The sequence below is a fragment of the Camelus ferus genome, chromosome 4, assembly GCF_009834535.1.
Source record: "Camelus ferus isolate YT-003-E chromosome 4, BCGSAC_Cfer_1.0, whole genome shotgun sequence".
Lineage (NCBI taxonomy): Eukaryota > Metazoa > Chordata > Mammalia > Artiodactyla > Camelidae > Camelus > Camelus ferus.
The window spans coordinates 57,997,844-58,024,468 of NC_045699.1; the positions used below are offsets into that span (position 1 = coordinate 57,997,844).

General features: G+C 43.1%; 1 protein-coding gene and 1 long non-coding RNA gene across 2 annotated transcripts in view; one reads left to right on the plus strand and one right to left on the minus strand.

Moving 5' to 3' along the window:
* Positions 1-642: 642 nt before the first annotated feature.
* Positions 643-26,353, minus strand: TNFSF8 (TNF superfamily member 8). Its single transcript, XM_006186034.3, has 4 exons — positions 25,697-26,353; positions 16,136-16,178; positions 3,764-3,835; positions 643-2,290 (listed from the first exon to the last, which is right to left on the minus strand). Exons 1-4 carry the CDS (start codon positions 25,889-25,891, stop codon positions 1,896-1,898), a joined length of 705 nt encoding a protein of 234 aa, XP_006186096.1. The 5' UTR covers positions 25,892-26,353; the 3' UTR covers positions 643-1,895.
* LOC116663239 overlaps positions 18,297-26,625 on the plus strand; it is a 133,412-nt gene continuing 125,083 nt past the window's right edge. The window contains exon 1 of the long non-coding RNA XR_004319445.1: positions 18,297-19,089. This is a non-coding gene — a long non-coding RNA (uncharacterized LOC116663239). The remainder of the gene's footprint in view (positions 19,090-26,625) is intronic.

Sequence of the window (26,625 nt, forward strand, 5' to 3'; positions counted from 1 at the left end):
TTTCTAGGATGTCCACTCCTATGTATTATAAGTTGAGTTATTGATTATTGTCTTGTACTTTTTTTGTTTTGCTACTGGATTCCTTTACATTATGTGCTTCCTGTGTATTCAGATGTTGGCTTTCAAAGCATTGCTTGACAGATGCTAAGATTAAGAACTCTTTGTGATGTAAAAATAAGGTACCTACCTCAGCTCGGAGAAGGGTTGGTGATAAATGAAAATGAAAACTTTCTCAAGTTAGAGTATGAGATGGTAGAAAATTTGCTTAGTTTACACATGTTTAGGTTGCAGATACCTTTTCAAGAGTGCATTAGTTGGTTTAAGCAAGATTTCATTTATCCTACAGAGTTAGGGTATAAATACCAGAAACTCTCTTGTAGCTTTGGGTTCTCAAAACCTCTCTATTTTTACCACCTATCACTTGGCTTGCTGAATTCAACACCTTTCCCAATGCTTACTCTTCCCAAAGAATCTACTCACAGAAACATGTTAAAGAGAAATGTAGACTTCACTGAATATTTCATAGTGGAGACCTAGGAGGGGTCAACATAGCACCCTGCTCAGTAAATGCCTTAAATCTCTCCCTTAGCCACTTTTGTTCTCCAAGCCCCTCTCATCCATACCAGCACTGCTGGGTTTTTTCCCCTTCTTTTAAATATTTTCTAGTCTTTCTCTGACAAACTTTCCTGAATTCTTAACTCCTTTCTTTTCTATCCTTCAATTTGAGAAAAATGCAAAATTTTGCTCCATTCTTTTGCATAACAGGTGAGGGTCCCTGTACTTCTGATGCATAACCTCAGGGGTTTATACTTCAAGTCAGTGGTCCTTCTCTCAAACAAACAAGGTGCTCCTTCGAAGCCGACAATGGACAAATGTAAACGTTGATTGAAATGTCATGGCCTCCTAAATCAGAAGGGGACGTGGCCTCAGAAGTCCTTTTCACCATTTTCAGAGTCATCGTTGTCTATCAACAATGTTGTGGGGCCTTAGAAATCCTCCTCAGAAATAGGTTCCTGAGAGATGGTTGAAGCAGAGAACAGAAAGCGATCACGTGGGGGATGGCAGCGGCTGTCCTCTGACTCGATGACTGGTCACCTTGACCCCTGCATGCTGACTGAGTGCCTGCTGAACTCACGGCGCTTTCCTGACAGGAAACAAAAGCTGTCTGTGGTTGACTTACTGTCAGTCTTAACTGAGGTGGAGTCATGCCTAGTCGATGGTTTTCCAAATACCCAGAAGGTATCAGATGTTCAGTTTTACACATTTGAGATCCTACAGTTCGTACTATTTGGCAAGGTGCCCTGAATCTTGTCCCCAAATCCTGATTGTGTCAAGGTGACGTGCAGCCAGAACTACAAGTACTGTCAGTTTTATGCCAGTGTGCAGGGCCTTTGGCTGGGGGCTTTGAGAACACTGCCTGGAATCTTAGTTCACAAGTCTGTGATGAGAGAACCTGGTCTCTACAGACGGAAGAGATTTTGGAGATATTCAAACCTAGCCCCTTGATTTTTCAGACATGGATCCTGAGTTCCAGGGAGGGGAAGGACTAGCTCTAGGTCATACAGTGAGCTAATGGTTGGGCTAGGGCCTAAATCCATCCCTTTTGATTCCTGTGTGGGTCTCTGTCCACCACACCACACTGCTTCCCTGCCTTCTTTCTGCAAGATACTTCACTCAAAACCCCCTTTTCTTTTCTTTCTTTCCTTTTTTTTTTTTTTTTTTTTTTAACCCTGGAGCTGTATCTTCCCAAGAGACAGAAAGAGAAGTGTGCTATTTAATTCCCTTCGTGGTTTTAGTCTTGGTTAAAGTTTTCTTTTTTTCCCCCCAAGTGCCTGGATGGATGAAGTGCTGTATGACAGAGAGTTCCTTTCTTCTTAAAAGCCAGAAGAAACAGTTCAGTCTGAACTACTGTATAGGAAGATGGAAAACACATTCTCAAGAGGAAAGGTATTTGTATCCACATACTGAAATTTATCCACCTTGACCGATATGGTGGTGTTGACCTGGAGGTGCTCCAGCAAGAACTGAGAGAGATTCTGGTATATGTTTTTAGTTTGCGCTCCAGACTCACACACTGTCACCAGTGTCTGCTTTTTGACATCTTTGTTGATGAGAAGCTCCAACTTCAGGTCGACAGAATGTTCTGGGCATTTCACAAGAAACTGCAGTTGGCAAATGATGAAGTACCAACCTGGGAACTGGACCACTAGATTCCCATCCTGATACCGGACTCCATGGATAATGCCATCTTTGTTCCAAGACAACTTGGTTTTGTTTATATGCTTTGACACTGGAAAGAGAAGGACAAAAGAACCCCAGAATTATTAGGCAAATTTCAGATGCAGATTGGAAAGTTTGAAGTCTTTATTTAAGGTTCCCTATTCAAGACCAGTGTTTTCTGTATATTGCCTTGCTGTTTCAGCCATCTGGAATATCTTCCGCGTTACTCCTAGGTGCTGCTTAATGAGTCAAGGCACAGGTGCAAAACCACCCCTCTTCCTCTTCTGTAATGCATAAAGCTGGAGGGTCAGAACACACGTGGCATTAGACCTCTGCCTCCTACACAATTGTTTTCCACTTAACTATTACATTATTCTGTTATTGTTCTAATTATTATTTTTCACTTTTTAGACTATAAGGTCCTAGACTGTATTCTCCATAAATTCGGACTGTCAGGCTCATTTATTCAGTCAATCAATGAATGTTTGGTCAATGGGAGACCACTATTTGGTAGGCATTGCACAGAGTATCAGAGATAAAGCATTCAATTTTGTTCAATTAGTAACCAGTTTAGGCATCAAGAGGTCCAGGAGAATCTGTTTTTAACTGTCACACAAACATGTGTCCTTTAATTGTTCATCGTCTGAATGTTTAAATGTCTTCCTCTCTTAAAAAGGATGGCCAAATATAGTTGTGTAGACCCTTCAAGTGCACATTAAAGGACTCTTCCTAGCTGAGATACATAGAAAAATAGAGAATTAGCAGACTCTCTAAGCTGACATGTTGGTGTCTGAAGCCAAATCTCTGAGTCTTAACAAGTGAAAATCAGCACTGATTGGTAAGGGTGCCTTCAGGACTGGGAAGCTGTCATGTTCATTTTAATTGCTTCCCTTTAAACCTCATTGTGATTCAGTTGAAGAATAAGAACTCATCTAACTGCAAAACTGAAGTTTTAGAATGAGCAGAGTGGCTATTTCAGAGGATGTTGGCCATCTCCTCTGCACCTCATCTTCCCCAGTGTAAATGCCTCCTATTATTTCATTTATAAGAGGCCTCTTCCCTGAGGCATGCTGCAATATGCAAATAGGCCCATGCCAACATGCTCATTAAGCTGTCAATCTGGGCACAAGGCAATTTTGTGGTTCCCTTGTGAATAACTTGATAGAGGCAGAGATTAAGAGCCTGCTTCCCTTGCATGAGGAAGAGTACTGTATACTTGGCCCGCAACCTGAAGACAGGTGAGTGAAGAGGGACGGTGGGGTGGGACACAGATGCCTTCAGAGGCCAAGGAGGCAAACGTAAAGGAGGGAATGAGGCTGAAGGAGCAGGAGCTTTGAGCTTTAGAGAGTACTGTTCTCCCCGCCCCCCTGCCCCCAAGGCATTTATATCCAAATTGTAAAAAAATACCATGCAGGCTAAACAGAAGACATCTGCAGGTCACATCTTGCCATGGGCTTCTACTTGTGAACTCTGGCTTAGACATTTCAGAAAGGCCACAGGAAGTGGTCTCATCTGGTTGGGATTCCTGCATTTGGTTACTGACCTTGGAGGTAGGCCCATGACTTCTTGAATGGAGCCCTTTCCAGGATACATAAGATGTCCTCTGAGCAGTTCCCTAAAAATAAGGAGATTATACATTAACTATCTTTCTCTACTCTGGAAACTGGAGACACCAGATCTTTTTCCATGATCCTTTGATGAGACAATGACTATTCTGTTTCCATTTTGAGGGCAAAAGGAAAACCTGTTTATTTCTCATTTTGCAATAGAGTACCTTAGGATTTAAAAAAAAAAAACTTGATTGCTTCCACTTGGGCTTTTACAAAAGACTGGAAGTTGGGGGAAGGAAACAAACATGGCCTGAGTTCCTATAGGTACCAGGTGCCATTCTTGTCACCGTATGTATCTCACTTCACTTGATCTTTGCAACAACTCCATGAGAGAGGTATAACTAATTTGCTTTGAGAGATGGAAAAAGGCCTGGGGACCAGACAGATGAAGTACATTGTCCTCTGTCACTCAGCCAGGCAGTGGTAGTAAGAACACTAACACTGGTAGTAATGATTGCCATCCTTCCTTTAAGGGTGCACCAAATCCTGGTCTGTGTACCTTTACATATTTCAGCTGATGTAATTCTCAGAATAACTCTGCAAGGCTAATCTTATGCCTAGACATGGTCAGTGATGCAGAGTCATGCAAGTTGATGGAAACCCTGAGATTCACCCCCATGTCTATCTGATTCCAGAGACCATGTTTCCTTCTCAAGGCTGCTTTTCTAGACAGAGGATATAAACACATCCTAGTGCTCAATTTGAAGAGGATATAGGATTAAAGAGATCTAAGCAGGGAGCCTGATATCTAAAGCTTCCTTGGCAGGGGAAAAGGACAATGTTTATGTCATCATGGTATTTAAGAAATAAAAATATTTGTAATATATTCACTGATGATGGCAGCTTAGCTTCTTATTATAGTAACTATTTTGTATGCAGAGAACAAAGTTATAAATTTCCTGCAGTGACTCATGAGTTCAACTACTAGGCAATTTTTTTTTTCCTCTTTGGGCCTTGGTTTCTCTATCTGTACAACTGACATTCACATCTTTTTGGTGGTGTCACCAGAGATGACCATTCATGCCACCCATCAGAGGATAGGCAGCCATAGGCCCATTCAGAGAAAGCAGCCACATCCTAGTGTGGTTGCTCACTGGATCTTCGAGTAGCATCTGCTGAGTTCACAATCTTCTTCGTTGCCCTCTCTGTCCAAGCCTGAGAAAATATCCCTCCTGGCCTTCCTTACAGTGGGACGTGGCCTAGGAGTGGTTGAAAGTTAAGTGAAGAGTTCCCTCTGCTGTCTGAACAAGCTCACTGCTACTGGTACCCCCAGCAGAAGCAGGGGGCAGTTTTTATCCTTATCTGCCCTCCAGGCATAAAGAGGTTCTGGTCCAGATGTCTCTTGAGTGAGGAGGGCTGGTAGGCCAGCTTCCATTCTTCTCATCCCATCTCTCACTTACCCTCTAACTAGTGTTCTTGTCCTGCCTGTTTCAGCCTGCAGCCCACACTCTTGGGTGTGTTTAGTCACAACAGTGAGGGCTGCTCATTCTTGAATGCGCTGTGACTACTGGTAGAGGGTCCCCGGCCCTGCCTCCTCTTTGGGGATGTGGAACTTCAAGTCGGAAGAAATCGCAGAGAGGCATGTCTGGCTGCATCTCTCTGCATCTCTTCTCTGCTTGGAACCCCTTTCTGACACTGCTGTCCCTGCAGGATTAGAACAAGCTCCACCACGTGGCATTCATGTTCCCTTGTGTTCTCATCCCTACTGAACGCTGCGGTTTCATCTGTCACCTCCCCTATTTCCCCTGCACTCTCTGTACCAATAGTGATAGTAGTAGTAGTAGTGATAGAAATAATAAGAACAACAACAACAACAATAATAATAATACCTAATACGTATTGACTCATGGCTGTTTTCTAGGTATTCTGCTAAGCATGTTACATGCATTATTTTACTTAATTCTCACTAATCACTCCATGAGAAACGTACTATAAGGACATCTCTCTTGTACATAGGAAACCGAGGCTTTAAAAAGTTAAATGTTTTGTTCCCATTGGCACAGCTAGTCACTGGTGGAGTAGAGGTTCAAACCCAGGCTATCTGATTCTAACGCCCAAGTGGAATTTGGATCACTTAACTGGAGCTTGGAGGCATGGAGTGCCTGCAAACACACCATATTGGTTTTCCCATTCCACCTGGAATCCTCCCCTTCACTGGGAAGTGATTCCTTGCTTTAAACGTAGCCTGGCAGTCATCTCCTCCATGAAACTTTCTTTGACCCTTCCCTCTGTTTGTCTGTTTGCCTCTTCCTTTAGACCATGAACCCTCAGGGCAGAGACTACTGTTTACGTATTTCCATTGCTAACCCAGAAAATGCTCTGTAAACGTTTGTTGAATTGAATCATCTAGTCTATCTCTTACTTCCCTCTGTGGGTGTCAAGTAAGTTCTTATGGCTTGAGTAGGATAAATGCAGGTGCTTGGCTTGCCTTTCCCTTCTGGGCTGGAATAACACCTGGCCTTATTCTCCCATTGGTTCTACAGGTTAGGTTAGATTACTCAGGAAGTAAGACTCGTGCCCTGGGCTGAGGCCAGCATGTCACAGCAAGAACAAGCTCTGCTCCTTGGCTGGAGACCCCCTCACACCGTGCCACTTGTGATGGCATCTGTCAGGTGAGCATCTGTAAACAGGTGGCTATAGAAGTACAAGCCTGGGCTTGCCTCTCACACATGCAGGTTTTTTTTCTTTCCTCTTTGGTCTTTGCATGTTTGCTGGGTTGACCTCAGTTGTAATTCTGAGAAACCCAAGGATGGAAAAAAACAACAACTTATTTTGAAGCATTTGCATTTCCTGAAGTCAAATGCCATGGCGTATCGGCGTATCTTATTTTTTCTTAAAGAGTCTTTCAGATGGTTTCAAGAGAAAGGAAAAACACAGGCCACTCTCTTGAAGAATGACATTACTAGAGCTGGCTAAGGGAAGTGCTGGCTAAGGGAAGGGGGCTGGGAACCAGGACACTGGAGGAGCTCTTGGGGGAACCAGGCTGCTGAATTTGGAGGGAATCCTAGGAGAAGGCGCACCACTGGCCTTTAGCATCTGACAAGGCTGTCAGCAGGAAGACAGGGAGCCTGCTCTGTGGGGCCCGAACACTAAGGCTCCATGGAAATTTAAGGAGGTGATGCACTCAGCTAACAGTTAGCATTATTCTTGTCCCCATTTCTCAGATAAGTCAATGGGAATGCTTTCACTAAGGACACACAAATCACACTCCAAGTCACAGTGCTGGCAGCTCAAATATTTGACCAGTTAGTGTTGGTCAAAGATGCATTGGGGTGTTTTGAGGGTCATGAGGCCCTTGTCAAGACCTAGATAAATATTTCTTGGGTCATCAGCCATGTGACTTGAGTCTCCTCATCACCCGGTGAATCCATGAGATGAGTTTCTTTTTTGATTATGTGACAGGAATAAGTAATTTATAAATAGGTGGTGCTACATGCAACTGGAATCCTGTAGTATCCCTAGAATTTTGAATGTTTGGAGCATAAGGAGCAAAATGCACTCCTGTTTCATTCATTTCCCAGCTGAATGTGATGTTTAGAGGGGTTTTGTTTGGAGAGCTAAACACTGGGGTGGAGAGGTGAGAACAATCTGTAAGTCATGGCAGATTAGATGACCTGAGATTTGGAATCTAGGAATTTCCCTGCTCTGGGCTCTCATGTCCCTAGTAGATGAAGAGCAGTGTGGATTTGATGATCTAGAAGGGCCCTTTTAGCTGATTCCAGCTGGCTGTCTAGACTCAGCTGCACACTGCCAGGCCTGCTGCAGGGGCAGAAATTCAGTCCCAGCTCCAACTGTCTTTGTGGGTGTTTTGCTTTACCCCAGCTAAGAGTCTGTCTTCACACATTAAGATTTCCAGATACCTGCAGTAGTAGAACAGAGCATTTTAGGTCTGGGGACAATCTAAGTTATGAACAGCCTGGTTCTGTAAGGATTTTCATGGTTTCTAGAAATGGAAGTTCCCTGAGAAGTCATCTGGCCAGGCTTAGTAACTACATAACACATGTGCTCCCCATTGTTACCCCCATGACAGTCTTGTCCTATGAGTTAGTGACAAAGGCAGGGCCAGATCCCAGGAGTCCTTGCTCCTTTGGGACATTCCGTCTTTTAGACAACTCAAGTCCTTGTGAATTCTTCTGAGGACCAAAGCCTTCAGATGGATGAGATATGTTAGCTGTTTTCCCAAGCTTTGGTCTCCTCTAGAGGGATCATGGAACTTCCTTGGGCTTTATTTGGAAGCCTGGAGAGAAATATGTGCCAGTGAAACCCTCTTGGCCAGATGCACAGAAGACAGAGATAGTGAGAGAGAGAGATGTTGCTTAAGGTGGTTTAAATGGTCATGATCTAGAGGTCAGTATAATGGTAACCTGAAGACTGGAACCCATCTTGAGATCTCAATAGTAGTCCTGAAATGGCCATTAGATGCCAAGTTAATCAAGACCCTAGATTTATGAGCAGGAGACTGAACCCAAAGGGACTGAGGCTCTGGTTCAAGGCCCACAGTAGATTAGTAGTAGAGCTGGGTTCAGAGCACGGGTTTCCTGACTCCTAGTCCAGGGCTCTGTCCCATGATTTTTAGTCTTCCTATGGAGCAGGGAAGGTTAAATGTAGAAAGAAGTAGGTTTGCAGCCACCATACATGCTGGACTGAAAACTGAAGAGACAGCTGAAGGTGCTGGGAAAATAAGCACTGATGAGCCTTCTGGGCTCCCTCTTCCTGGAAGAATGCTAGCAGGTGACTTCAGGCCCATGAGCTGAACCCTGACAAGTCATAATTCAGGGACAGTCACGCATTCATTAAGATGCAGCAGTGCCCAAGGTGGCAAAACAAACCACCCTACCATTCTGGCCAGAAGGTATGTGGTCTGAGTGCCAGGCACCTTCCCGCTTGGTATGAGTACCAGACAGACACAGTGCACCTCAAAGAGAGCACCTGGGTTCTGGTCAAGACTTTTAGCTTCAGACCTGTCACTTCCCCTTACTGACCTTCAGTTACTGCATCTGTAAAGTAGGGTTGGTAACAGTCAACCCAAATGTATGGATGTTGTGAAGATGCAATGAGATTATGGATGTCAACTGGCCAGAACAGCAAGTGGCTTAGAGGAGACACTCAGAAAATGGTAGCTCCTTCCTCCTCTATTCCTCTTTTCCTAGTTTTTACAGTGGCACAGCTTAGCAGTGCTGCTTAGCAGAGTGATTTGGCTGGTGAAATGCTCATTAAACCAAAGCTCGTGGCATTATCTGATGGATTGGGGTTTCTCAATTATGTACAGAAGTGTTTGAGGCCATCTGATGCTCCCAGAAAGTGTGCAGAATCCTCCTTCCATCTGTTGAAAGTATGTTAATCCTTCCAAGAAGGCGAGGAATTATCCTAATGACTGCATTTACTGCGTCCAGGCTTCTTAGTTCCATCCCTCTGGTGGAATATCTAGGAAGAGTCTCGACAGTGACATCTAGGGGAGAGTCTCTCCGTTATCTAGTAGAATTTGGAATCAAAATGAGTCCTTAACCTATGGATCATTTCAGCTGGCTTCAGTCTGACGTTTCCTTAATGCCACCAGGCCAACTAGTGATGGAGAAACTCCAGGATGGGCTAATTGTTAAACAAAGGACAACTAGGTGACCCTAGATTTATAAACAGCATATGGGGACTACCCATCCTGGCATGCTCTGTGTTAAGCACATAGAAAGTCATCAGTAAATACAAATTGAGATCAAGTTGAAATTCATTTGAGTCACTTGAAGGTTACTTAGGATTTTGTGGTCTTTTCAATCCTGACCTGCTGTAGTATATGAGATAAAACCTTTTGACTCTATGGGTATTTCCTCAGAATTCACTTATACTAAATGCAGATTGAATTGGTATTACTGGAAGTATTTAAGAAGCATCTTCTAAAGTCTTTCATTTAAAAGGCAAGGAGGGTCTGGAGTCATATGGTGATATCTGCTCACATTTTAAACAACTTTTAAGAAACAGCTTCTAGCTATTCTAGGTGCAGAATTATGCCAGCACACTTAGACAGGTAGGCTTGGGATCCAACAGGCTTGGGTTCAGATTCTTCCTCTGCTACTGACTACATCATGTGGCTTTACACAAATTACTCGGCCTCTTTGAGTTCTCCCCAAAGTGAAGATAATTATACCCTCCTTTGAAGAGTTGGGAGGATTAAATGAGATAATGCATAACAATGAGCCTGGTGTCCACCACCCAGCGTATGCTCAGTAATGATTGGCTCCCATTCCCTGGCCCAGGGCTTGCACTGCTGGGCTTGTGGAAATTTAAGCCAACACATGTGGTACCCAGAGAGCTTGGATGAAATATATAGTGAAGCCAGTTTGAGGAATAGACTTTCTTTCCCTCCCTTTCTCGTCCTCTCTCTGTCCTTCCCTCCCTACCCCACCTCTGTTTCTTTTTTTTTTTTTCTCCCTTCCTCAATGTATTTGAAAGATGGGCATTTTTTTTTCTGAATTTAGAGACTTGTGATTTGTATGTGCTAAATTCAAGTACAGATTTTAATGTTTCTCACTGATCTGAATATTGTTTTCCTTTTCCTCTCCTTTCATCTCCTCCTGTCTCCCCTCCCCTCCCATCGTCTTCTCCCTCTCCTCTCCTCTCCTCTCCTCTCCTCTCCTCTCCTCTCCTCTCCTCTCCTCTCCTCTCCTCTCCTCTCCTCTCCTGCATCTCCGCTCTCCTCCTGGTGAGAGGGGTGGGGATTAGGCATAGATGGCTTTAGCACTCTGGACGGCCTCTCCACGACCCTCTTCCACCTTATTCCGAGTGGCCTATTTTCTAGTTTATTTCTTGTAGGGAGATTCCTGATTATTGTTAGCTCTGCTTTAAGAAAAACACAATATAAGGATGAGTTTTGAGTGAGTGGGTTTAAAGTAAATGGAGAAGCAAATAATCTCTTTGAGGCCTGTGACTATCTGAAAAGCAATTACCCGCGAACAGGAGTACCCCTACTTGCTGTGGGAAGAAAAAGGCTACAATAACTGGTGGACTGGGCAATCCAGACCCAGCTCAGTTCATCTGATAGAAGTGGGTCTCTGTTTGCTATTTTCAGTCTTTCCAGGGGAGGAGGCTGTTGCTTCTTTACCAGCCTCTTCTGCTGCCAGTGTGGCGTCCTGGTGGGGCTGCAACTATCTGGGTCACAGCTGTGTGATACCAGGGATAGTGAGGGGTTGGTGAGTAGCCAGATCCTTGGTTTAGTCTCATTGCTTTCAGTGGGCAGCTTTTATTGTTTCTTTGGGGGTGGGTTTGCTAGTTACAGTAAGAGAGCCAACCGTACTTGATCTCTTTGAATGCCCACGTTTTCTTTTTAGCAGGAGGAGTGGGAAGGAGAGTAGCTTGCCAAGCCGTGCAAAAATCGTGAGTTGTTAGAATGGTAAAATGGTCAAAGAATCCCAAGATGTTTCTTTGATTCTTAGAAAGTTATCCTTAGAGCAAAATCCGTGCCAGATCAGGTCAGTGGTCTTGCCCCCCTCATTCCTGTTATTTTTAAAAACAGGAAACTCCAGTCCCTGCGAGTTCAAGCCCCAGGACTGGAATGTAGGTATTCCAAAGTTCAACCCAGGTCTCTGCCTTTTGTACCTCGCCTGCACCTGGAGACTGAATTCAGGTGAGGATGGGAAATGCGCAGAAGGGGTTCAGGACCCCTTCACGTAGTCCATCCACTGTTTCCCCTTCCTCAGGGCTTCCAGGAAACTGTAGATATTAGGGGCCACGTGACAGTCACAGGAAAAACAAACTCTGATAACTGGGTAGCTTTGGGGAGGAAGGAATCACCCAGGTCCCGTAACTCCCCAGCTGCAAGGCTGATGCTTGAATTTGGCCTGTAGATCCCCTGCTGTGGGCTGTTGATGCTCTGCATCACTCCACCTTTCATGCAAACCCACGTGTGTGGTTGCCCTAGTGGCCCTCTCTGTCCCCAAGCTCAACAACAGAGTGCATACTTCAGTGACAACAGCTGCAGGAGCGGGTGTTGAGGAAGCGATAAAAAGCCTTGGAAGGATTCGTAACCCTGGGGAACTGGTAGTTGCACTGGAACGAAGCACAGCCATGTTTTCCTCAGCACCTGACTATGTACAAGCCTGGTTAAGCAGAAGGGCTCCAAGGCAGGCCAGCCTGGGCTTTGAGGTCTTGCCCCACTCCTTGCTAGCTGTGCAATCTTAAGCAAGTTGGTAAACCTCTCTGTGCTCCTGTTTCCCTACTTACAAAATAGGGCTAATGACTATCTTCGGGGCTTGTTATGAGATCTTACAAGTGAATCATGAAGCACTCAGCCCAGTGCTTAGCACAGAGTAAATGCCCCCTTCGATGGTCGTTACTTTCACTCCACCAGATCCTCACATATATGTAGTAAAGGAATGAAATAAAAACTGATTCAAAAGTTGTGTACAGAATTCCTCTAGTGCAGGTGAGAACTGACATTTGGTTGTTGGGATTTTGGGAAGGCCTGGGGCTGAGGCCAAGGTGACCAAAATTGTTCTGCAATAAAGTCAGTAGAATTTTCTGCATAGTTTGTGAGGGGAAGTGATGGGGGGGGTGAAAACGGGGAGAAGAAGGACAGGAAAACAGGTCAGAGGGAGAGTGAATCCATATGCATGGTGAAGGGCTGAACCCCAGGGAGGAGTGTGGGCCCTCGAGAAGTCCGCAGGGAGTGGAGTGTAGAGGCCGCACAAGCACAGAGGGGTCTGAGACTCAATTCTGCATCATCCTCTGTGATGGAAGGCATCGCCCTACCAGCTTCTCCACTTACCCTAAATCCTGCTCTCAGCCTTGCTGTATGCAAATGCCAGGTGCTTCTGGAGCTCTGGGGAAATCGGGTAAAGGGGCCTGTATTCTGGGGTTTGGGCAAATAAGCCACATACACAAGCACACATGAGATTCAAAATGTGGCTGAGGCAGAAAGTCAGAACAAGGAGCGGTGGGAAGCAGCACAAGCTTTCCTCTCCCCACAGCCCTTCCTGAGTCCAGGAAACAGGCTCTGCCAGGTAGCAGACGGGGTCATGTTGGTTGTCTGTTTCACCCTCTTAGTGGCTCTGGGAGTCCTCAGTGAGTCTGTTAAAGCAGAGGAGAAGGGTGTGGGAAAAGGTTCTCCTCCCAGTGTCCTTTCTGGCCCGCAGTCCCAGCTGAGCCCCTGGATGGGCCGCTGAGTCCTAAGCACAGTGGAGTGGGTGTGAGGTGACAGTCTGCTGGTGACAAGTCTTCTGGCCAGGAATGAGAACCCTGTGTTGGACTCGGATATCATTTCACTACAAAAAAGGCTTGATTGTCTGTGGTTTCCCTGCAGCTAAGTGTCATCCTGTGTTACGTTACTTTAGCGTGTGTTTACGCAGCCCGGCTTCCGAGGCTCTGGGTTGCTACCAGCTTCCTGCTGATAGTGGACAATTTCCATCAGCTGGCAGAGGGCTCCCTGGGAAGTGTCTGGCTTCTGCCTGTGTCCATCCCAGTGACAAACCACATGCTGCCCCCTGGAGCTTCTTCCATGGAGTTTCTGGAAATGATTTCCCCTCTGCCTGTGAAGTCTTGCAACGGCTTTTCAAAAGGGGCAGGTTGCTACTTGTGCCTGTTTTAAGAGGGGTTTGTTACGGGAGGAGGCTGTGGCTGCAGACTTCCTCAGGATTATTAAGAATCATGTTTTAGACTTTTTTCTTCTATATTTACATATTGAATGAGAGGTTAGAGTATCATAAAAGCATCAAAGCTGGAAAGACCTTTAGTTCATTTAGTACATTGCTGTTATGTTACAGATGGGGCGCAGAGTGGAGGGAAGACTTGCCCAGAGAAGCACAGCCTGCTGGTGTGAAGGTCAGTTCTGGAGCCCGGGTCTTGCTCCAAGGCACTACTCTTTCCACCTCACCCCACTACTGTGCCTGCAGTTTGCCAAGATAAGAGAAGCAGAGACTTGCATTAAAAGCAGGAGAGAGCCAGGGAACACATACGGCAGGTCGCTGACATTTCATGGCTGAAGCATATTATGTAGGGGCTAGAGAGGAGCCCTGGATTCTGATCCCTGCTCTGCCATCAACTCCCTAGGTGACCTTAGGCAAGTCACCTTGATTCCTTGGGCCTCAGCTCGTCATCTGCAAAATGGCAGTATTAATCCCTATGTTGCCCTCTTACAGGATGGAGGCTAAGATCAACCCAAGGGAGGTGTGGGAAGGTCTTTAACAAAAGTTTCATTGCTCTTGTGAGAATTATTAGCACTTTTTAATCTGATTGCAAAAACACTAAATTGTGAACTGAGGTTGGTTTTAGATTCATTTGTGTCCTGAGATTCACAGTGATTGCCATATAAGAAGTGATCTGATAAGTTATCTAGTCCATGACTTCCAAAATTTTGGATTTTACGGACCAAAATGATCTATTCCAAGATGTAAACTCAGTGATCTTATAGAATGGGCAGCTTATTATTTTGCCTATTGTGACCATTAAAACAATAAAAAATAACTGATAAGAAGCAAACCAACTTAATTCCCATTTATATCAGCTTCATGTTGTAAAAGGAAGGACATTTTAATACCAAAAAATACCCGTTTAGGAAAGGACACACTCTGAGAGGGAAGTCTCGTTGGCTACAGGCAAAGGGGGTTACTAGTTAGAGCCCCTGTGGTTGGCAGCCTGCAGATGGAAGTGCCGAAACTGAGACCCAGAATGGCTGAGGCTGTGTCGCCTAATCAAAATTCCCCTTGTCACTGAGATCATGTTCTTCTTAAAGATCACCTCCCCCTCTTGAGAAATGAAGTTCTGGTCCAAACTTGGACAGTCTGGATGGATGTTGAGTGGTGGGAGTGGGGAAGGGAAAATGACATTCCCTCACTGTATTTGGCTTTTTGCAAGGCTCTGTGTTCTGATTCCAAAGCCTGTACTGTTTCCATGATAGGGGTCAGCAAGCCCTGGTGAGATCCAAGCTACCACCTCCTTCTGTGAGTGAGGTTTCACAGGCCTGCAGTCATGCCTGCTGATTTGCATGGAGTCTATGGCTGCTTCTGCACTACAGCAGCAGAGTGGACTTGTTGCAGCGGGGACCTCGTGGCCTGCAAAGCCTAAAATGTTTACTACCTGGCCCTTTACAGAAAAATCTTGCTTACCTTTGCATTATGCCATGCTCTTTTTTACCTTAATGAGGCATTATGGGAATCAAGGTCACGTGCTGAGTAATTGCAGCCGAAGTTAAGCTATTGTTGACAAAGCTGTAATTATTAGTCTGCCTTGAAAGATAAAGAATGCTGCTCTGTTTGGGGGATTTCCCCCTTACATTCTAAGTCTCTGGGTGACAGAGAGCAGAAGCATGGCTAAGGGTATCCTAAAGGAAACTCCAGGTGTGATTGCTGGATTGGTGTGAGGAGCTGTGTCCGGATACTTGTGTCCTTCCTCTGGTCCCAAGGATGCCCTGATGTCTCTTCCTAGGTGGCTATAATGATGTGCCCTTTCTCTTTTACTTTTTTTTTTTTCTGTCTGAGCTGTCTGGTACCCAGCTGTACTTGCTGTCTAGATTCTAAATGTTATAGGACAGAGATGGGGTTAATGTTTTGGGGTTGAAAGAACAGCGGATTAGAGATGAGGACATATGGTTTCTAACTGAGGACATCTGGGTTCCAAATTTGACTCCATATGACCCTGAACAAGACATTTCACTTGGTCTTACTTTTCCTCTTCTGTGCAATAAAATCATTCATCAGAGAATCTCAAAGTTCTTCATTTTCCGTGTTCACCTAACTGCATATCACCGCTCTGGGGCTAGTAGAGACAATGCATTAATTAGTGACTTCAGTGATAGGAAATATGAGGAGTGAGGAGGACTGTTTCACAAGCTCTCGACTTCATTGTGCATTTTGGCTGTTATCAGTTATTTAATGATTACTATGTGCTGGTCACCATGCCAAACAATTTACAGAAGAGATCTGATAGACTTCTCCAGTACCTTCATGAGGTGGGTGTTACTAGTCCCATTTCACAGATGAGGAACTGAGTTTCTCAAATGGGGTGTAGAGCAAAGATTCATACCCACATTTGCCTGACTCCAGATTTTAAGCTCTTAACACAATGCTGCTTTGTGTTTCTGTCTGTGTCCGCATGACAGCCTATGCCAGAGGTAGGGTTTTCATTAGTGGGAGAGTTGAGGGTCGGTGGGAGAACTTGTGGGGACAAGAGTGCAGCTCAGAGACTGCTCAGGTGAATGGAGACGCATCAGCTTCCACCCACTCTTCTGTTGGACACTCAAGATGTTTCTGGTTGTAAATCAGCTATAATGTGATATGTATGGATAATTCCCTGCACAGTTACTTCTGATTTCGAGGACTTACCTCCTTTAAGGTGGAATTTGCCCGGTGGGTTGGGAATGGAGTCCTGAAAGAGAAGAAATAGAAAAACAAAAACAAAAACAAAAACCAATGTGAGGATGTCATCAGATTGGAACAGCTAGTCTTCCCACTCCACCACCCCCATTTTGGTCGGCATCAAAGTATTGTACAATTTAGAATTTGTGTTACACCTGACTCTTAGATTTAAAAAAAATTTATTCACTGTCTTAGTTTACAGTAGGCTTTCTCATCCATTTGCTTTACAACCTGCTTATCAGGAACACAATTGGAGGATTACTGTCCACATTTCACAGGTGAGGAGCCAGGGCTAAGAGAGGTAATAAAGAGTTTATAGTAGCTCAAGGACCAGAATCTGCAACTCTTAACTTTCAGTCCAGTGCTTTTCTTTTCACCTCCATGTGTTATTTTTCCCCTGCCTTGGTCAACATAAGAGCAATCAAATATAGTGTATAAATATATGTGGTTTTTTTTTTCTATATTTGATTCATCAGACAGTGAAAGCATGTTGTAAGCATACCTGGGAAGGTACATTTCTGTCTCTCTTGTGGTTGGAAATTCTGAATTAATAGAATAATTACATACCAAGCATTGTGAAGACACCATAAATAATTAAATTGGGTCCCTGCCCTCATGATTTATTACAAGTTTATATTTGACTGTAATACCTAAATATGTATAATATATAATATAAATAAGCATAAATGTATATTATTTACTTCTATAGTCACATTATCTTTTATGTTATTTATTCTGTAATAAGCATAAATAGATACTTAAATATTTACACCGATAATAATAAGTTCTTCAGAGACTAACTTCCCCACCCCTAGTCTCACTCTCCCTTCTCCCCACCTCAGCCATGGAGACATCCCTCAGGTGTCCTGCCAATAAGGAATGAGTATCTTATTCATCTTTTGACCTGTCTAGGTTGAAGTGTCTTGTAGTGCATTAATAAATACCTAGAGAGATGTGAGTGTTTCCATGGATGAAAGCAACTTCCCAGCCTCTACCGGAGCATGCAGTTAGCAGCTGCCCACATCGTATTCTCTTAGTGTTCTGTATGAACACCTAGGACCACCTGGAGTTCCCTTTTAGTCTCTCGTTGCTCTGAGTGCTTTGTCCTTTGCCTCCCGCTGCTGATCAATGGCTGTTTTCTTCAGCCCAAGTGAGTGGTAGTGGTTGGGGGTCTCCCGAGACAGAGCACTGATCTGGAGATGGTGGAAGTCAGTATAAATTTGGGGGCTTATGCTTATCAAGGGAAAGGAAGTGAACTTCGCTTGGAAAGTCCTTCCCTCTTTGCTCTAGTGTTCTATGATTTTGCTTTAGTTGAAAGCTCTTAACCTAATTAACTATGCTGAATATTTGTGGTCTCTCAGCTTACGCATGCAGTTTAAAGGAAAACCTGACGTCACAAAATTCCCCTCCAGGTTGCCTCTGTGAGACAACAAACAGCATTTCACGATTTAATAAACACCTAGTTTACTGCCAAGCAGGTCCATGGGTTAGTGTGATGTGTAAATGCATGAAGAAAAACATCGATGTTTAAACGTGGCACTGAGACTGTTGAATCTGTCAGATCCCCAGGAACATACCCAGGACAGTGAGAGAATGCTAGAACAGCAAAACCGATGGGTCGTCCCAGTAGCCACTGGCAGCTGGGAACTGCCAGAGAGTCATACATTTCAGCACATGTTAAACAAGCACCTGGTGTGTGCCAGGCATTATGTTAGTCATATGTGTGGATTTTATGGCTCAATCATTAAAGCATAGATTTAAAATACACAGATACATATAGAATTGCAAGTTATGGCAAGAGCTATGAGGGAAAAGAGGCAGAGTGTTTAGAGATATTACTTCTTGAACTTTAACATGTGTACCAATCACTTAGGGAGCTTGTTAAATTGCAAAGTCTGACTTAGCAGGTGTGGGTGGAGCCTGGGAGTCTGTTTCTGACAAGCTCCTAGGTGATGCTAGTGCTCCTGGCTCACAGAACACACTTTGAGTTGTGAGGTTTTAAGACATAGTATCTGGGAGGAGGATCTAATTTACATGGGGGTTGGAGTTGGGAGTGTCTGTCATTTGAGGACTTTCTGGTTTCCTAGCTTCAGACAGGAAGAAGTTAAAAACAAAGCATCTTGGTACAGGAAAGAATTCTGTTGCTTAACCCTTCACTCAAGGCCCATGGCATCCAAGTGTGATTATCCCTATCATGAAGAGCTCTTAGGACAAGGTCTCCATAGCTTCCCTTGGCTACACATGGTAGACAGAATCAAAGATTCAGGGCCAGACAGGAACCTAGACATCAACAACTTTAGTCCATCAAGCTAATTTTACAGACGGGGAGATTGAGACAAGCTCATGAGTCAGTGGCAGATCCTGGACTGAAATTCTCTAGTGCTCTTTCTACTGCGAAGGAGAAATGCTGTCTTCAGAAGCCAAGGATAGAAAAGCTCATTCTTCCCTATCTCTTCTCCTATTTAGCAGTCCTTGCATTTGGAGGTGGAGGAGTATAAAGAGATGATAACTTAAAATTTGCTGAGGACTGTTTATGCCCTAGGCACTATACTAAATGCTATCCATCATCTCCTCCTTGGCAAGGTACCTCTCAGTCCTAGAATTCTCTCCCAAATCTTGCCTGGGGATTTGGGTCCTGGCTGGGGTAATGTGAACCACCTTGCTTAGCAACTTGGCTTTGAGGTAAATAGCACATAGACTAGACACAGACACAAGCAAACGGACCCTCCCAGGTTGTCACTCTCAGCTTCTTTGAGTAGTTCAGGAAACTCCATCTCCATGATTAGCAACCAGCTACATTTCCTTAAGTGTATTTCTGTCTTTTTTTTTTTTTTTCAGACTCTGGGTGTCTGATGGGGATCCCCAACAATGTTTCTGTGTATTGGGAGAGGAATTGTCACGTTTAACCTGCTTATCCCCGGGTAAGATGACATGATCCCAATCATATTCTCTGCCTAGGACTCTGTTTTCCCACTTCCTTTAATCACTGTGATTATTGAGTTAATAATCCTTTCCTCCACTGGGTTGCTGTGGATATGGACATCATAATTGTATACATAAAGTGTTAGCAAGTACTTGAAAACATTGGCTATTTTGGTTACCCACTTGATCCTAATGTGGAGCTTAATTTGCCTCAATACCTTGAAAGGCTTACTTGTTTTCACAGAGCAATGCTGTACAGAGGAATCAGCTCCCAAATTTGCTTTGACAAAAAATGCCCTGTTTGATTGAAAATGGCCAAAAGGCAACTAATGTTTGGAATATGCCAGGCAGATTCTATATCTCCTTCCTTGCTGGCCTCACAGTTGGCCTTGTAAGGCGGGCCATGAGATCTTTGCCAGGAATCCCTCTCTTACTGTCAAGCTAACAGGATTAAGCACTTAATGAGGGTGCTTAATCCTCTGGGGCTAAATCTTATACTTTATATGCATTATCTTACTTCATCTTTACCTTAAGAGTTAATGATTGACTAATACTTAGAGAAGTGACTTAATGATTATAGAAGGTCCCACAGATGGTGAATAGCAGGGAAAGGATTCAAACTCCGATATGTTGACTTGGAAGGCAGTGCCCTTCAATGTCAAGCCATGTAGAGCAGGATGAACCCAGGGCAGAAAATTCTCCTGAAACTCCATGTGGAAGTGGATGGAGGTCATAGAAAATCTCCAGGAGGAAGACTATTTTCATTGGCAGCCTTCCTTTCAGTAGAGTTAGTGAAAGTGGTAATTAGAATAGGGTGGCTTAAAGCAGTGCTTCTCCCATAGGGAATCTTGCTAAAATGCCAAGTCTGATTCAGCAGGTCTGGGATGGGGTCTTAGGTTTTGCATTTCTAATGAGCCTCCAGATTACACCAGTGCTGATGGGCCAGGGACTACACTTTGAATAACAAGGGCTTAAAGACTACTCAACTGGCAATCAGAGTACTTGAGGTCTTCCTTCCCCAAGGAATGGAAACAGCTAATGGAGGCTGAGTATGGAGCTGGCCTCATGTATGAATTTAGGAAATCTTCCTAGTCTATTGTTAGGGGTGGCAGCCTATCCTCTCTTCCTCTGTCAGTGCTTCTTGCCACCTAGTCCTAAGTCCTGCTGCTCCTCTGTGCAGTCTGGACTGACCTCTGTTCTGTCCCTGCCATGCCTCTCCTCTCACCTGGGGTTGTCTTCTTCTGGGCTATACCTCTCCTCACTCTTTTGCCTCACCTGGAATGAATGCCGGCACCATCTCCACCTGTGCCACCATCTTTCCAATGAAGAGCTCTTCTCCATTAAAGAATAAATGCTGCAGCTGCAGCTAATAAATGCAGCTAATAAATGTAGAAGGAATGATAGAATTAAGCAATGATTCTTCAACCCTCTGTGTATTAGCTGATGCAGACGAGGGTCATCAAAGAATGCCAAAGCCGCTCAGTGAAGGATATTCGTATGTCTTCAAAGTATCACCCCATAGATTAAATTTTAATAAGAAAGAAAAAAAGTGTTTTACCGAAGAGATAGTGGTCACCAACTTAATCAAGTGACCAAACATCATAGCCAGTAATGGGACAACCTGACATACTTCTAGAATGCTCCAATAAGAAGTATTTACCACTGTCTCTGTACTTTTCTTGCCAAAAGTGCTTCATCTGAATATATAATCATGAGTGAACACTAAGACAAATCCAAAAATGTGAACTATTCTACACCAGAACTGGCCTGGACCTTTAGAAAAAAGTCAATGAAAAGCAAACAACAAAGAGCAGAGGAGATTGTTAGATCATTGCTTCTCAGACTTTCATGTGCTTATAGATCACCTGGAGACCTTTTTGAAAATACTGATTTTGATTCAGTAGGTTTAGAGTGGGGCCTGAGATTCTGCATTTCTAACAAGCTTCTAGGACCACCTTTTATTTAGTAACATTCTAGGTTAAAACTGAAAAAAACCAAATGTGATATGTGACCTGAGAGTAGATTCTGGGTCTACAAACAAAACAAGGCACAACAGCTATGGAAGATGTTTTTGAACAAGTGGGGGAAATTAAAATATAGGCTGTATATATTGCTGCATTAACATGAACACTCTTGGTGATGAGAATGGCCCTGCAGTAAGTAGGAGATGGATGCTAGAATACATGCAAGCCAATGGTCACGCTGTGTGCAACTCTCATGTGTACAGAAAGAACACAAATATGGCAAAATATTAATGCTTAATGAGTTTAGGTGAATTAAGTGAATGAGTGTTTACCATTCTATTTTTTTTTAGGTTTGAAAATTTTCAAAATAAAACTTTGAGTATAAGACATGATTCTTCTGATTCTTGAAGGAGGCTCAGCTTACCTTCTAGCTCTTCTGCAAACCCCTCCCTCATCCCAAGCAGAAATTGTCTTCCTCTCCTCTGGTCTATGGCATTCTGTGCTATTCTACCTTGAACTCAAGTTCTTGAGTGTTTGGGCCTCATCTCTTCAATTTAGAGATGCTCAGAAAACAGAGGTCCTGCCTTATCCACATGGATCCTTCTGTCACAGTCCAGTTTAAGGTGTGCCCCTGAGAAGATTTTGAGTGGACTTTTTTGAATTGATAATTTTGAATATATTGGAGAGAGTAACTTGGGTAGAGGGGAAGTATCACAGGGCATTTCGATTCACTCCTGTACTTTATCTGGGTTGAAAGCAAACCACAAAACCATACCACTCCTATCACCAATCACTACCCCTAAACTCCACTCTTAATGGGGAGGTAGAGTGGTATTGTCCAGATAAATTTTTTGAAAAAAGGAATTTTCTTTGCTTATAAAGGGAAGGAAGGCAGCTACTTTCTCTTCTTTCTAGAAAGGGTCTCCTTGAAAATCTAATGAGCCCTTGTTCTAACCTTTTGGAATGTAAATGGATCTCTTCAGGGACTGGATAAGTCCAGTCACCTGGTTCTTTGTTATGTCTCTAGATTGAAGCTCTAAAGACCCTTGAACTGTAAACACTTCTGGTGTCAACCTTACAGCCTATCTCTTTATATAACCCTTTTCTCTGGAGGAGATATGAGAAATTTTATTGTTTTTCTTTTTGCTTAGCTGTAAATTGCATGAAATTTCATCCTGACATATATGCATGCTCTCTGTTGTGCTTACTCAGAAATCAATTTTCTTTCTTTCCATATTAAAGTGAAGACCTGTTGTTGGTAGGACTTTTACTTCCTCAAGAATAGTGTTTTGGTGCAGTCTCTTTGGAAGCTGATTGACATTATTTACTGAAGTGAAAAATATACATTCTATTCCCACCACTAGGACTTTATCCCACAGATATACTTGCATACCTGCACAACGGGCAAAACTTCTTGAGAGAAATATGTGTTCTTCACTAGGCACAAATGAAATATGAAGTACAATAAAATACTATGTGACTCTTCAAAAGAATGGGATGGACTTCCATGTATTGGCATGGAAGGATCCTCAAGATAAACTGTCAAGTCAATAAAGCAAGATGCAAATTTGTGAGTTTACTATAACGACGTGTGTACTGTATATTTGTAGATGCATCGATTTTTTCTTTAAAAGACATTTTTTTAAAGGACATCTGTTAATGGTCATCATCTCAGGGAAGAGGGATTAGTAGGTGGTGAGTATGAGAGATTTCTACTTTTTCTTTTCCCTTGTTTACTGTTTGCTTTTCTTAAACCATGTAAATATAAAATTTTAAATAAATATTATATTATAAATAAATATAATCTAAATAAAATACAGACATCATAGATACTTAAGACATCAGTAGGCAATAAGTTCCCATGAGAGTGGGGATTTTGTTGGCTTTGATCAAGGCTCTATACCCACTGTTTAGAACAATGTCCTGCACACAATAGATCCTCAAAAATTATTTGTAATTGAAATGTAAGTTCCTTCTTTGTCTCTCCCAAGGAATTTGAGTTTGGGGTTATTTGGTCTTCAGGCCAAATCTCAAGGCAAACTTTGTTGATTTTCCTACAGATCCTACACTTCTCTTTTCCATCACTTTGCTCACACCATGCCATTGGCCAGGAATGCTTTCTCCTCTGATTTCCCTTCACCTGTTTGAAATTGTACACATTTCTCAAGCCAAACTGAAATTACAATCTCCAGTGAAGTTTTTCTTAGTTTTTCTTAGCCCTGTGTGCCTACCTTCTATCACTTGTTATATGTTATTACTTAATCTTGTTTTTAAATTTTGTCTGTACATGTGCCTTTTTATTTAGAACTGAGACTTCTTAGGCCAACAGAACCCTTCTCATGGTTCTCACCCCTGCCCCCATCCACCCTCACAAATAGAGTGCAATGTGGCCATCACTGTATTCCATTTTTAATTATTAGGATGTGAATTTAAGTTCCTTGGGGATCTCACATTGATTTCTTTACCAGAAGTCCTATTAGAGTTTCTTCATTTCTCCAAATTTTACCTGTCCCAAAGCCAGCCTGCAGTCCCTCTTCCTACAGGAAGCCTTTCCTGATAACTCAAGTTCAAAGGGATAACTCTTTTTAGCTCTTAAAACAGTTAATAGCCGAACAAATGATTGGAAATAATATGTGTAAAATGCTTAAATTTTAATGTCGCAATGCCTTTAAGCAAGTAACTGATATTTCACAGTACACCCAACACTACAATCAGGTTGTGAAGTGAATCTTTTCATATCCCACCATGAGGCTAACTCTAGGAAATGGATGCCAAGAAGATAAAGCTCCCAAGAGAAGAGCAGGAAAAAAGTTTCTTAGGGCTTTTGTGGCTGTCTGTATTGTCAAAGGGAACAGTGTCCTCATTTAAGAGTCAGGCAGTCTTGATTCTACCACTTTCTCTGTACAATTTAGGTCAAGCATTGTCCCCTTTCTGTTCCTCATTTTCCACATTTACAAAAATGAGGCAGAAAGATCCACTCCAGTTTCTTCATGGAAAGAATCAATTTAACCAAAAGTGGGATTTGAGTAAGGTCCATTCTGGAGCTCTCTAGCTTTGTATATCACTGCCACACCCTATACCATCATCCATCTCTCTCCACTTTTCATCCTCCTTTCTTCCCTCTCTCCCTCTCTCCCTCTCTCTCTCTCTCTCTTTCTTTTCTTTCTTTCTTTCTTTCTTTCTTTCTTTCTTTCTTTCTTTCTTTCTTTCTTTCTTTCTTTCTTTCTTTCTTTCTTTCTTTCTTTCTTTCTTTTCTCTCATAGCAGTTCTAGCTGCAACCTTTAACAAAAGAACTTTTCAAAGGTCACTTTAATTTCTTTGCTGTTGCTATAAAATGATACACCTCTGGTTTACTTCAGATTAGAATTACGCAAATTATAGAACCTCTACAAAAAAAAAAAAGGGGGCCCTCAAGAGTATTATTTGAAGTAAACATAGATGAACTCATTAAATGATGAGTTTCATAAATTCTCCAATCTAAATTAAATGCTGGCAATTCTGTTTTCTTTCAGCTTTATGGAGCTACGAGCCTGAAAGTTTCATTTAAATTTCAGAGCTTGATGACACCTGAGAAACAGATACCAAAACCCTTTAAAGCCTGGTTCTTTTCATTAATCAGTGAATTCAGGAGTATTCAACCTAAGACAACTGAAAGAAACCAGAACAAGTTCTGCAGGATTGTAATACCAAGAAAAATGGGATCTTTGAAGGAATAAACAGAAATGTACTTACTTTCGCAGGTAGGGGGTAAAGTTCTTAAACTATAAAAATTACTTCATTAAAAAAATTCATGAGCAATATATATTTTCAGTACAGTATTTTCTATAAAATATATATTGGTGGATTCTCTGTAAACACCAATTTCCTAAAATATGAGGAAGCTCCCTCCTTCATGTCTTCTGTTTTCACAACAAATCTTACCATTTACTTCAAAAAAACATAAATTTCCTAAGACAGTTTGACTCTACAGTATGTACCCATAATTGCTTGTAGTTTTAGAATTCTTAGCAGACTCAGAGAGAACAGGTGTGAAAAACATTTCTATGTTCTGCTTCTGTGCTCTATGTTTTTGTGACACCCTAAGCTCTTCAAAGCAGGGGCTTGGGAGGAAGCTTTCAGTTTGTCTTGTGAGCTTTAACACTGAAATGCCCAAGCTCTAAGGAGCCTGGTCTTCTTCCCTTACAGAGTTTGGCTTCTGAACCTTAACTCCTGGTTAAAAAAGCTCTTAGCATTGGATGAGGCCTCCAAAATCTCAGAAGCATTTGGGCTGAAAATATAGACCCCGGGAATCTGGTCTGAAGGCATTGAAGACATGATACCAACTTAGGCAAGTGTGTCATCAAGTTTCCTTATTGCTTTCCTCCTTGATACAGGTCTCTGGCTCAGCAACATTTAAATCTTAATTTCTCAACGTTAATAGCTCCTTTCCCTTCTTTTGGCCCATATGAGTCTGGAAAGTTTGGAGATGATGGCTCAACAAATTTTTCTTTCAAAAAGCCGAATTATTTGCGAGGGTTAATTCCCATTTCTTTGCTCCCTTTCTCTACCTGGTATATGTCCATTTTTAGCGTATTCCCAAGTCTCTCTCGAGAAAGCGGAACATAAATCAGAAAGGAAAGGTGAGGAAGAGAAGTCCACTTACCGTCTTCTGAACTACCAGCACCATAATGGTTGCCACAGCGAAGACGAGACACAGAGCCAGCAAGGCTGTGGTGAAATAGAAATAACCACGGCCAGTGCTTCCCAAGTGGTTGGTGACCGAGCCGGCCGGCACGTGCATGGCTGCGCCTCGAGAAAGGGCCAGCGGGTTGAGTGCTTGCTGTAGCCCTGGGTCCATTTATATAGTCTTCCTCGCATCACACCTTATCTCTCTTCATCTGATTCGGTTCTGGGCCCATCTCTGTTCCAAGAAGGATTCTCCCCTGAATCCTGGATCATGTGACTTGGAAAAAAACCTTCACCGGCTGCCTCACGAAGAAACTCTTCTCTGGGGGCGTGAGGCGAAAGGCGGCAGCAAGGGTGGGGGAGAGGCTCATTTTTCATCGCCAGGGATTAATTTGAGTGAAGAGAAACTGTAGCTACAGAGAAGGTGGCTGATGTCAGAGGGCGAGTAGGAAAATGACGGTTTCCCTACTCTGGTGTGTGTGTGTGTCTGTGTGTGTGTGTGTGTGTGCGCGCACACAAAGTGACTTCTCTTTCAGTCAGACTTAGCCACAAAACGCCTTCCTGCTTGAGAAGCTGAACATTCTCTTAAGTGAGGCCTGTGGCTTAGAAATCCTGACCTGAAAATATCTCTTTGCTGGGCCTTGGGGGGACTGGATTCCTTGAACTATGTTAGAATCACTCGAAAGGGTTGATAATATTGGCTCCTGCTGAGAACTGGAAATGCTACCAGGTATCTGGGAAGGAAGGACCCACAAATGTGGAGTTTTATCCAGAGGGGGACAAGCTCATGGCAGTATGAAATTTGGGGACAGGTTCAAAGATACTGTGTGAAAGCAGGAATCTGGAAACACTGATATTTTGAACAAAAATTCCTGCAGAATATATTGGGACCTGTTAAATTTGCAG

What these genes read in the sequence shown, in the direction of transcription:
- TNFSF8 (XM_006186034.3), bottom strand. Translation starts at nt 25,891, where the DNA reads ATGGACCCAGGGCTACAGCAAGCACTCAACCCGCTGGCCCTTTCTCGA. An exon ending in TGCTGGTAGTTCAGAAGACG is followed by an intron (nt 16,179 to 25,696) that starts GTAAGTGGACTT and finishes CTTCTCTTTCAG; the next exon opens with GACTCCATTCCCAACCCACC. An exon ending in CAAATTCCACCTTAAAGGAG is followed by an intron (nt 3,836 to 16,135) that starts GTAAGTCCTCGA and finishes CCTTATTTTTAG; the next exon opens with GGAACTGCTCAGAGGACATC.